Source organism: Panulirus ornatus, chromosome 36 (assembly GCF_036320965.1).
Source record: "Panulirus ornatus isolate Po-2019 chromosome 36, ASM3632096v1, whole genome shotgun sequence".
NCBI lineage: Eukaryota > Metazoa > Arthropoda > Malacostraca > Decapoda > Palinuridae > Panulirus > Panulirus ornatus.
The window spans coordinates 19,171,185-19,185,002 of NC_092259.1; the positions used below are offsets into that span (position 1 = coordinate 19,171,185).

At 38.5% G+C, this 13,818-nt stretch overlaps 1 protein-coding gene across 1 annotated transcript in view; it reads left to right on the forward strand.

Moving 5' to 3' along the window:
- The window catches only part of LOC139760438 (juvenile hormone esterase-like), a gene marked incomplete at its 3' end in the record, with an annotated part of 88,590 nt that overhangs the window by 21,585 nt on the left and 53,187 nt on the right, over positions 1-13,818 (forward strand). The window contains exon 3 of the mRNA XM_071683675.1: positions 1,763-1,915. Within this exon, the coding sequence (XP_071539776.1) occupies positions 1,763-1,915 (153 nt within the window). The remainder of the gene's footprint in view (positions 1-1,762; positions 1,916-13,818) is intronic.

Sequence of the window (13,818 nt, forward strand, 5' to 3'; positions counted from 1 at the left end):
ACATATTGTTAAACTCTTCATGTCTGTACTTACTTGAGGCTATAATTACATATTGTTAAGCTCTTCATGTCTGTGCTTACTTGAGGCCATAATTACATATTGTTAAACTCTTCATGTCTGTACTTACTTGAGGCCATAATTACATATTGTTAAACTCTTCATGTCTGTACTTACTTGAGGCCATAATTACATATTGTTAAACTCTTCATGTCTGTACTTACTTGATGCCATAATTAGAAGCTGGAAAAGATGATGGGTAACTAATATGGGTGAGGCTGGTTCATAGTTGGAACGGTCGAAGAAAAGCTATTGATCAATGACAATATTCAACGATTGAAAAGTCTTCTCAACAGTGAAAAAGTACAAGAAATGGTGTCTCAAGTGTGTACAACTCTCATCCCATAATATGAAAATAACTTAGCTACAAATACGTAAACACACACACACACACACACACACACACACACACACACACACACACACACAAATAAAGTTACTATGTGTGTATCAAGATGCACTAGAAGAGGCAAAGTGCTAAGGCAATAGAAGATGGGCAAACATCACACACGTCTTAATGATGAACATTAAGAAGTAGTAAACTACAGAGCAGACTGTCTGATGAACCTAATGTGTAAGGTTCTGGTCAAGTTTCTGCTGAGGATAGATTACTTGAACTGGAAATATCATGGGTTTAGGAGAACTAAGTTATGTACATGTGGTGAACATCTTAGATTTGGACGAAAGAATGAGCATTTGACACTGTGCCATAAGGTGGGGGGGGGGGGGACCGGATCACCAGGCAGGAATAAGTGGATAATCACTTCAGTGGATGTATGATCATCTTAGTGTGAGGAAAATCTAGAAGAGTCTCAGAGGAGCCTTCTCACAGTGGGTGTTGGTCACAAGGGCAGTAGTGCAGGGTTCCACTGTGGATCCATCACTTCTCTGTGATGGATCTGCCAAACACTATGGACTCAGACCGAATCATTTTGCAGATGATGCAAAGATCATGAGGGAAGTAAACAATGTGGAGGATTGCATCGACCAACGAGGGACCTTCAGAGATTACAAAGTTCATTTGATACAAAGTTGATGAAATTCAACCCAATAAAATGAGTCATAACCAAAGACTGCTACAACATGATTATCATCCAAGTGGAAATATGTTGTGTGTGTGTGTGTGTGTGTGTGTGTGTGTGTGTGTGTGTGTGTGTGTGTGTGTGTGTGTGTGTGTGTGTGTGTGTGTGTGTGTGTGTGTGTGTGTGTGTGTGTGTGTGTGAGTGTGTGTGTTTGCGTGTGTGAGAAACATTTGGGTAAATATCTTAAAACTTGAGAGGTTGTGGCAGTAAGGATGGCATGTATGTATACCATGTATGGAGACACATAATCATTCAGGATATTCATGTATAAACTTGGAGACTTTTTGCGACAGAATAGATCTGGTATGATAACATGTTAGCAATACCAGCATTATGTGAGCCTGCCTGTTAAAGAAATGTTTTGTATCTGTGTTTCGTCTACAATACTGGAATCTGTATGAAAGTATTGAACTAGTTTATTTAGAGACAATGCTTAGATCATCCTGTTTTATTTGCAAAAAATGAATCAATTATAAGGTAATATATGAATAATTCCTTTATAAGTTGGAAAATGGTTTTGTTGTTCTTAAATAATCTTCTACTTTCCTTAATACTCATATGTAATTTTTGACTTGTATTACCTGGTGGATTTTATATCGTCCTTTCTTGCCTAACCTCTGCAGGACCCAGTTGACAGTGAGGGATGGAAGGGGGTGAGGGATGGCAGTGTTCTGCCACCTTGTTGCTCACAAATCCCTTTCTTTAAAGTCGTCAAGAGAAAGCCAGTATATGATGGAGATGAGGACTGCCTTTATCTCAGCGTCTTCACCTCAAAGGTTAGATTAATAACTAGTCATATAAATAACCAGGAACACCATGATATAGTGACACATTAAGAGCTTTGTTCACATATTATTTTCGAAAGATGTTTCACTGCTTGGAATATCTGTTCATCCAAAGGACCTATTGTGGGTGTAAGAAATTCAAACCCTTACCCTCCTGTTTAATTTGCTATGTCATCCTCCTCTGTTTACCTTATGACAGAAGTAAGACATTACTGTGTTGACAAGGTGGTTAAATCTTTCCTGACTTCATTTCTGAAATTTTTTGGTAATCCGATACTTCAGAACGTGTTCTTTTTTATCACTTATTTGTAGACTTTTACCCTATGTGATGTCAGATACTGGCTCACACCTACCTTTGGATACTGGTGTTATATATGCCATTATATGTTCATCTGCTGTGTGGGGTTGGTTGATGCTATTTGTTTAAACGTCATAAAATATTTTGTTATTCTTAAGGGACACAGTTGACATACCATCAGGAACTGGAGCTGACTTCCCTTCAAGGTTATCATTTATATGGACTGTGTACTCTGCTGTTGTCTATTCAATGTCTGTAAGGCTGCAATGATAATCATACTAATGCAATACGTTATCATCATTTATTGCTGAGAGTTTAACTTATCTTGGTTGATTAACATCGATCATTGGTACGTTCATATTTTCCCCTATATTGAAAGGCCAAATCTCAGATATATTGTTCTTTGCTTTCTTTATATATGTGAGTCAAACATGTAGTATGCTATGTAATCATATCATTTCTCCTTATTTACTTTCCATTCCCTTATGTAATGCCAAATATCCTTGTAAACACTTCTTTTTCCCCTCCCGTCTTCTACCTTATCTTTATTTATATATTTATTTATTATACTTTGTCGCTGTCTCCCGCGTTAGCGAGGTAGCGCAAGGAAACAGACGAAAGAATGGCCCAACCCACCCACATGCACATGTATATACATACACGTCCACACACGCACCTATACATACCTATACATCACAACGTTTACACACACACACACACACACACACACACACACATATATATATATATATATATATATATATATATATATATATATATATATATATATATATATATATATATATATATATATATATATATATATATATAAATATATATATATATATATATATATATATATATATATATATATATATATATATATATATATTTTTTTTTTCTTTTTTTTTTTTTTTTGCTTTGTCGCTGTCTCCCACGTTTGCGAGGTAGCGCAAGGAAACAGACGAAAGAAATGGCCTAACCCACCCCCATACACATGCCTTGATTCAATCCACTGACAGCACGTCAACCCCGGTATACCACATCGCTCCAATTCACTCTATTCTTTGCCCTCCTTTCACCCTCCTGCATGTTCAGGCCCCGATCACACAAAATCTTTTTCACTCCATCTTTCCACCTCCAATTTGGTCTCCCTCTTCTCCTCGTTCCCTCCACCTCCGACACATATATCCTCTTGGTCAATCTTTCCTCACTCATTCTCTCCATGTGACCAAACCATTTCAAAACACCCTCTTCTGCTCTCTCAACCACGCTCTTTTTATTTCCACACATCTCTCTTACCCTTACGTTACTTACTCGATCAAACCACCTCACACCACATATTATCCTCAAACATCTCATTTCCAGCACATCCATCCTCCTGCGCACAACTCTATCCATAGTCCACGCCTCGCAACCATACAACATTGTTGGAACCACTATTCCTTCAAACATACCCATTTTTGCTTTCCGAGATAATGTTCTCGACTTCCACACATTCTTCAAGGCTCCCAGAATTTTCGCCCCCTCCCCCACCCTATGATCCACTTCCGCTTCCATGGTTCCATCCGCAGCCAGATCCACTCCCAGATATCTAAAACACTTCACTTCCTCCAGTTTTTCTCCATTCAAACTCACCTCCCAATTGAATTGACCCTCAACCCTACTGTACCTAATAACCTTGCTCTTACTCACATTTACTCTTAACTTTCTTCTTTCACACACTTTACCAAACTCAGTCACCAGCTTCTGCAGTTTCTCACATGAATCAGCCACCAGCGCTGTATCATCAGCGAACAACAACTGACTCACTTCCCAAGCTCTCTCATCCCCAACAGACTTCATACTTGCCCCTCTTTCCAAAACTCTTGCATTCACCTCCCTAACAACCCCATCCATAAACAAATTAAACAACCATGGAGACATCACACACCCCTGCCGCAAACCTACATTCACTGAGAACCAATCACTTTCCTCTCTTCCTACACGTACACATGCCTTACATCCTGGATAAAAAACTTTTCACTGCTTCTAACAACTTGCCTCCCACACCATATATTCTTAATACCTTCCACAGAGCATCTCTATCAACTCTATCATATGCCTTCTCCAGATCCATAAATGCTACATACAAATCCATTTGCTTTTCTAAGTATTTGGTAAACTTGTGATTCTCCAAAAAAATGGCGTCCTAGCTTCGTCTCTTCGATGTATATCAACTGACTGTTATATTCCTGATGATGTAATTATTACACGAAAGTGCACTTGGGAACTTTTCGTGTTTCATTTTCCCCGTGGACTCATAGGAATATATTGATCACGCGTAAAATTTCGATCCTTTCCAACATTTATATATATATATATATATATATTTTTTTTTTTTTTTTTTTTTTTATACTTTGTCGCTGTCTCCCGCGTTTGCGAGGTAGCGCAAGGAAACAGACGAAAGAAATGGCCCAACCCCCCCCCCCATACACATGTACATACACACGTCCAGACACGCAAATATACATACCTACACAGCTTTCCATGGTTTACCCCAGACGCTTCACATGCCTTGCTTCAATCCACTGACAGCACGTCAACCCCTGTATACCACATGACTCCAATTCACTCTATTTCTTGCCCTCCTTTCACCCTCCTGCATGTTCAGGCCCCGATCACACAAAATCTTTTTCACTCCATCTTTCCACCTCCAATTTGGTCTCCCTCTTCTCCTCGTTCCCTCCACCTCCGACACATATATCCTCTTGGTCAATCTCTCCTCACTCATTCTCTCCATATATATATATATATATATATATATATATATATATATATATATATATATATATATATATATATATATATATATATTTACAGAGGTATAAGTTTGTTGAGTATTCCTGGTAAATTATATGGGAGGGTATTGATTGAGAGGGTGAAGGCATGTACAGAGCATCAGATTGGGGAAGAGCAGTGTGGTTTCAGAAGTGGTAGAGGATGTGTGGATCAGGTGTTTGCTTTGAAGAATGTATGTGAGAAATACTTAGAAAAGCAAATAGATTTGTATGTAGCATTTATGGATCTGGAGAAGGCATATGATAGAGTTCATAGAGATGCTCTGTGGAAGGTATTAAGAATATATGGTGTGGGAGGAAAGTTGTTAGAAGCAGTGAAAAGTTTTTTATCCAGGATGTAAGGCATGTGTACGTGTAGGAAGAGAGGAAAGTGATTGGTTCTCAGTGAATGTAGGTTTGCGGCAGGGGTGTGTGATGTCTCCATGGTTGTTTAATTTGTTTATGGATGGGGTTGTTAGGGAGGTAAATGCAAGAGTTTTGGAAAGAGGGGCAAGTATGAAGTCTGTTGGGGATGAGAGAGCTTGGGAAGTGAGTCAGTTGTTGTTCGCTGATGATACAACGCTGGTGGCTGATTCATGTGAGAAACTGCAGAAGCTGGTGACTGAGTTTGGTAAAGTGTGTGAAAGAAGAAAGTCAAGAGAAAATGTGAATAAGAGCAAGGTTATTAGGTACAGTAGGGTTGAGGGTCAAGTGAATTGGGAGGTAAGTTTGAATGGAGAAAAACTGGAGGAAGTAAAGTGTTTTAGATATCTGGGAGTGGATCTGGCAGCGGATGGAACCATGGAAGCGGAAGTGGATCATAGGGTGGGTGAGGGGGGCGAAAATTCTGGGAGCCTTGAAGAATGTGTGGAAGTCGAGAACATTATCTCGGAAAGCAAAAATGGGTATGTTTGAAGGAATAGTGGTTCCAACAATGTTGTATGGTTGCGAGGCGTGGGCTATGGATAGAGTTGTGCGCAGGAGGATGGATGTGCTGGAAATGAGATGTTTGAGGACAATGTGTGGTGTGAGGTGGTTTGATCGAGTAAGTAACGCAAGGGTAAGAGAGATGTGTGGAAATAAAAAGAGCGTGGTTGAGAGAGCAGAAGAGGGTGTTTTGAAATGGTTTGGGCACATGGAGAGAGTGAGTGAGGAAAGGTTGACCAAGAGGATATATGTGTCGGAGGTGGAGGGAACGAGGAGAAGTGGGAGACCAAATTGGAGGTGGAAAGATGGAGTGAAAAAGATTTTGTGTGATCGGGGCCTGAACATGCAGGAGGGTGAAAGGAGGGCAAGGAATAGAGTGAATTGGATCGATGTGGTATACCGGGGTTGACGTGCTGTCAGTGGATTGAATCAGGGCATGTGAAGCGTCTGGGGTAAACCATGGAAAGCTGTGTAGGTATGTATATTTTGCGTGTGTGGACGTATGTATATGCATGTGTATGAGGGTGGGTCGGGCCATTTCTTCGTCTGTTTCCTTGCGCTACCTCGCAAACGCGGGAGACAGCGATAAATCAAAAAAAAAAGTATATATATATATATATATATATATATATATATATATATATATATATATATATATATATATATATTTTTTTTTTTTTTTTACTATATTATACTGTATATATATATATATATATATATATATATATATATATATATATATATATATATATATATATATATATATATATATATATATATATATATATATACATATATATATATATATATATATATATATATATATATATATATATATATATATATATATATATATATATATATATATATATATATATATATATATATATATATATATATATATATATATACAGTCATATACATATATACACGTGCACATAATTCATACTGTCTGCCCTTATTCATTTCCGTCGCCACCCCGCCACACATGAAATGACAACCCCCTCCCCCCGCATGTGCGCGAGGTAGCGCTAGGAAAAGACAACAAAGGCCACATTCGTTCACACTCAGTCTCTAGATGTCATGTATAATGCACCGAAACCACAGCTCCCTTTCCACATCCAGGCCACACACAATTTCCCTGGGTTACCCCAGACGCTTCATATGCATTGGTTCAATCCATTGACAGCACGTCGACCCCGGTATACCACATCGTTCCAATTCACTCTATTCCTTGCACACCTTTCACCCTCCTGCATGTTCAGGCCCCGATCACTCAAAATCTTTTTCACTCCATCTTTCCACCTCCAATTTAGTCTCCCACTTCTCCTCGTTCCCTCCACCTCTGACACATATATCCTCTTAGTCAGTTTTTCGTCACTCATTCTCTCCATGTGCCCAAACCATTTCAAAACACCCTCTTCTGCTCTCTCAACAACACTCCTTTTGTTACCACACATCTCTCTTACCCTTTCATTACTTGATCAAACCACCTCACATCACATATTGTCCTCAAACATCTCATTTCCAGCACATCCACCTTCCTCCGCACAACTATCCATATCCCACGCCTCGCAACCATATAACATTGTCGGAACCACTATTCCTTCAAACATACCCATTTTTGCTTCCCAAGATAACGTTCTTGACTTCCACACATTCTTCAATGCTCCCAGAAGTTTCGCCCCCTCCCCCATCCTATGATTCACTTCCGCTTCCATGGTTCCATCCGCTGCCAGATCCACTCCCAGATATCTAAAACACTTCACTTCCTCCAGTTTTTCTCCATTCAAACTTACCTCCCAATTGACAAGTCCCTCAACCCTGCTGTACCTAATAACCTTGCTCTTATTCACATTTACTCTCAGCTTTCTTCTTTCACACACCTTGCCAAACTCAGTCACCAGCTTCTGCAGTTTCTCACCCGAATCAGCCATCAGCGATGTATCATCAGCGAACAATAAGTGACTCGTTTCCCAAGCCCTCTCATCCACAACAGACTGCATACTTGCCCCTCTTTCCAAAACTCTTGCATTCACCTCCTTAATAACCCCATCCATAAACAAATTAAACAACCATGGAGACATCACGCACCCTTGCCGTAAACCAACATTCAATGAGAACCAATCACTTTCCTCTCTTTCTACTTGCACACATGTCTTACATCCTCGATAAAAACTTTTCACTGCTTCTAGCAACTTGCCTCCCACACCATATATTCTTAGTACCTTCCACAGAGCATCTCTATCAACTCTGTCATATGCCTTCTCCAGATCCATTAATGCTACATACAAATCCATTTGCTTTTCTAAGTATTCCTCACATACATTCTTCAAAGCAAACACCTGATCCACACATCCTCTACCACTTCTGAAACCACACTGCTCTTCCCCAATCTGATGCTCTGTACATGCCTTCACCCTCTCAATCAATACCCTCCCATATAATTTACCAGGAATACTCAACAAACTTATACCTCTGTAATTTGAGCACTCACTCTTATCCCATTTGCCTTTACAATGGCACTATGCAAGCATTCCGCCAATACTCAGGCACCTCACCATGAGTCATACATACATTAAATAATCTTACCAACCAGGCAAAAATACAATCACCCCCCTTTTAATAGATTCCACTGCAATACCATCCAAATCCGCTGTCTTGCCGGCTTTCATCTTCCGCAAAGCTTTTACTACCTCTTCTCTGTTTGCCAAATCATTCTTCCCAACCCTCTCACTTTGCACACCATCTCGACCAAAACACCCTATATCTGACACTCTATCATCAAAATGCATTATATCATCATGTCGTGGAGATAGACATGCAATATATCATCATGTCGTGGTGATGATCATGCAGTATATCGTCATGTGGTGTAGATAATCACGCATTATGTTATCATGTGGACATAATCATGCATTATGTTATCACGACGTAGAGACATCCATGTTTTATGTCGTCATTTCTTGGAGATAACCTTGCATTATGCCATCATGTCGTGCAGAGATTCGAGCATTATATCATTTTGTCGTGGAGATAACTATGCTTTATATCATCATATCGAGGAGATAATCATACATTATCTCATCATATCGTGTAGATAATCATGCATTATGTCACCATTTCTTGGTGATAATCATGCATTATATCATCATGTCCTTCAGATAATCATGCATGCCATGGTGACATTCATGCATTATATCATCATGTCCTGGAGATAGTAGCGCTTTATGTCAGCATGCCGTTGAAATAACCATGCATTATGTAATTAGGTCATTCATATGATCATGCATTATGTCATCATGTCGTGCAGATAAACATGCACTAGGTCACAATGTTGTGGAGATAATCATGCATTGTGTCATTATATTGTGGAGATAATATGCATTACTTCATCATTTCGTGGAGATAATCATGCATTATATCATCATGTCGTGGAGATAATCATGCATTATATCATCATGTCGTGGAGATAATCATGCATTATATCATCATGTCGTGGAGATAATCATGCATTATATCATCATGTCGTGGAGATAATCATGCATTATATCATCATGTCGTGGAGATAATCATGCATTATATCATCATGTCGTGGAGATAATCATGCATTATGTCATCATGTCCTGGAGATAATCATGCATTATGTCATCATCTCGTGGAGATAATCATGCATTATGTCATCATGTCCTGGAGATACTCATGCATTATGTCATCATGTCCTGGAGATAATCATGCATTATGTCATCAAGTCCTGGAGATAGTAGTGCATTATGTCATCAAGTCCTGGAGATAGTAGTGCATTACGTCAGCATGTCGTTGAGATAACCATGCATTATGTCTATGTCGTGGAGATAATCAGGCATTCTGTCATTATGTTGTGAAGATAATCATCATTATCTCAGTATGTAGTGGAGATAATTATAGATTATGTCATCATGTCGTGGCGATAATCATACATTATGTCATCATGTCGTGGCGATAATCATACATTATGTCATCATGTCGTGGAGATAATCATGCATTATGTCATCATGTTGTGGAGTTGATCATGCATTATGTCATTATCAACTCTATCAAATGCCTTCTCCAGATCCATAAATGCTACATACAAATCCATTTGCTTTTCTAAGTATTTCTCACATACATTCTTCAAAGCAAACACCTGATCCACACATCCTCTACCACTTCTGAAACCACACTGCTCTTCCCCAATCTGATGCTCTGTACATGCCTTCACCCTCTCAATCAATGCCCTCCTATATAATTTACCAGGAATACTCAACAAACTTATACCTCTGTAATTTGAGCACTCACTCTTATCCGCTTTGCCTTTGTACAATGGCACTATGCATGCATTCCGCCAATCCTCAGGCACCTCACCATGAGTTATACATATACTAAATATCCTTACCAACCAGTCAACAACACAGGCACCCCATTTTTTATAAAATCCACTGCAATACCATCCAAACCCGCTGCCTTGCCAGCTTTCGTCTTCCGGAAAGCTTTTATCACCTACTCTCTGTTTATCAAATCATTCTCCCTAACCCTCTCACTTCGCACACCACCTCGACCAAAACACTCTTTATCTGCCACTCTATCATCTAACACATTCAACAAACCTTCAAAATAACACTCACTCTATATCCTTCACCACTACTTGTTTTCACCTCCCCATTAGGACCCTTCACTGTTGTTCCCATTTGTTCTCTTGTCTTACGCACTTTATTTACCTCCTTCCAAAATATCTTTTCATTCTCCCAAAAATCTAAAGATACTCTCTCATCCTAACTCCAATTTGCCCTCTTTTTTACCTCTTGCACCTTTCTCTTGACCTACTTCCTTTTTCTTTTATACATCTCCCAGTCATTTGCACTATTTCCCTGCAAAACTCATCCAAATACCTCTCTCTTCTCTTTCACTAATAATCTTACTTATTCATACCACCACTTACTACCCTTTCTAATCAACCCACCTCCCACGCTTCTCATGCCACAAGCATCTTTTGCGTACTCCATCACTGATTCCCTAAATACATCCCATTCCTCCCCCACTCCCCTTACTTCCATTGTTCTCACCTTTTTCCATTCTGTACTCAGTCTCTCCTGGTACTTCCTCACACAAGTCTCCTTCCCAAGCTCACTTACTCTCACCACTCTCTTCACCCCAACATTCTCTCTTCTTTTCTGAAAACCTCTACAGATCTTCACCTTCGCCTCCGCAAGATATTGATCAGACATCCCTCCAGTTACACCTCTCATCACATTGACATCCAAAAGTCTATCTTTCGCACGCCTATCGATTAACAAACTCCAATAACACTATCTGGCCATCTCTCCTACTTACATACGTATACTTATGTATATCTCTCTTTTTAAACCAGGTATTCCCAATCACCAGTCCTTTTTCAGCACACAAATCTAAAAGCTCTTCAACATTTCCATTTACAGCAATGAACATCCCATGTACACCAACTATTCCCTCAACTGCCACATTACTCACCTGTGCACTCAAATCACCCATCACTATAACGCGGTCTCGTGCACCAAAACTACAAACACACTCACTCAGCTGCTCCCAAAACACTTACCTCTCATGATCTTTCTTCTCATGCCCAGGTGCATATGCACCAATATTCACCCATCTCTCTCCATCCACTTTCAGTTATACCCATATCAATCTAGAGTTTACTTTCTTACACTCTATCACATACTCCCACCACTCCTGTTTTAGGATTAGTGCTCCTCCTACCCTTGCTCTTGTCTTCTCACCAACCCCTAACTTTGCTCCCAAAATATTCCCAAACCACTCTTCCCCTTTACCCTTGAGCTTCGTTTCACTCAGAGCCAAAACATCCAGGTTCCTTTCCTCAAACATACTACTTATCTCTCTTTTTTTCTCATCTTGGTTACATCCACACACATTTACACACCCCAATCTGAGCCTTCGAGAAAGATGAGCACTCCCCGTGTGACTCCTTCTTCTGTTTCCCCTTTTAGAAAGTTAAAATACAAGGAGGGGATGGTTTCTAGCCCCCGCTCACGTCCCCTTTGGTCGCCTTCGACGACACGCGAGGAATATATATATATATATATATATATATATATATATATATATATATATTCCTATGAGTCCATCTCCCCTGATGATGTGATTATTACACGAAAGTGCACTTGGGAACTTTTCGTGTTTCATTTTCCCCGTGGACTCATAGGAATATCTTGATCACGCGCAAAATTGTGATCCTTTCCAATATATATATATATATATATATATATATATATATATATATATATATATATATATATTTTTTTCTTTTTTTTTTAATACTATTCGCCATTTCCCGCGATAGCGAGGTAGCGTTAAGAACAGAGGACTGGGCCTTTTAGGGAATACCCTCACCTGGTCCCCTTCTCTGTTCCTTCTTTTGGAAAATTAAAAAAAAAAAAACCGAGAGGGGAGGATTTCCAGCCCCCCGCTCCCTTCCCTTTTAGTCGCCTTCTACGACACGCAGGCAATACGTGAGAAGTATTCTTTCTCCCCTATCCCCAGGGATAATATATATATATATATATATATATATATATATATATATATATATATATATATATATATATATATATATATATATATATATATATATCTTTCTTTCTTTCAAACTATTCGCCATTTCCCGCATTAGCGAGGTAGCGTTAAGAACAAAGGACTGGGCCTTGAGGGAATACCCTCACCTGGCCCAATTCTCTGTTCCTTCTCTTGGAAAAAAAAAAAAAAAAAAAAAAAACGAGAGGGGAGGATTTCCAGCCCCCCGCTCCCTCCCCTTTTAGTCGCCTTCTACGACACGCAGGGAATACGTGGGAAGTATTCTTTCTCCCCTATCCCCAGGGATATATATATATATATAATATATATATATATATATGTATATATATATATATATATATATATATATATATATATATATATATATATATATATATATATATATATATATATATATATATATTTTCCAGCAAGACCTATAGTGAGTTCAGTAGGCTCCATCACATATAAATTATCAAAATGGTTAGTTTCCTTATTAAGCCCTTTAGTGGGTAAGGTATCAGATTCTAATATCATGAACAATGTAGATTTAGTCAACAAGCTAAACAATATCAATGTTAATTTTGATTTCAAACTAGTTAGCTTTGATGTTTCCTCACTTTTCACTAAAGTTCCAGTTGATGACCTTTTAGAATATTTATTTGATGTCTTGGATGATATTCATTTACCTGTTTCAAAGTCTGTTTTCATTGAACTGATAAAACTGTGTATAAAAGACTGTGTATTTCAATTTAATGGAGATTATTATGCTCAAAAATTTGGTATGGCAATGGGTAACCCTCTTTCACCTGTACTAAGTAATCTTTATATGGAATTTTTTGCAACAAAATTACTAAAGGATATCTTACTTTCTAATGCAATTTGGTTTAGGTATGTAGATGATGTTCTTTGTGTTTGGCCAACAAATGAAAATTTACAAATATTTCTCCCCTTACTTAACAATTTAGTACCTTCCATCAAATTTACTGTAGAAAATGAAAATAATGGTATGTTACCATTTTTAGATTGCATGATCCATAGACAAGGAAACAAGTTTAAGTTTACCATATACAGAAAACCCACCAATGTATGCTCATATATCCATTATTACTTATCTCAACATGACAGAGTTAAATTATCATCATTTCAATCTATGTTCCTAAGGGCATTACGTATTTGCAGTCCAGAGTTTATTGATGATGAGTTTGAGAAGATATATTCTATTGGATCTAAGTTAAAGTACCCTAGATCTTTCATTGATAAAT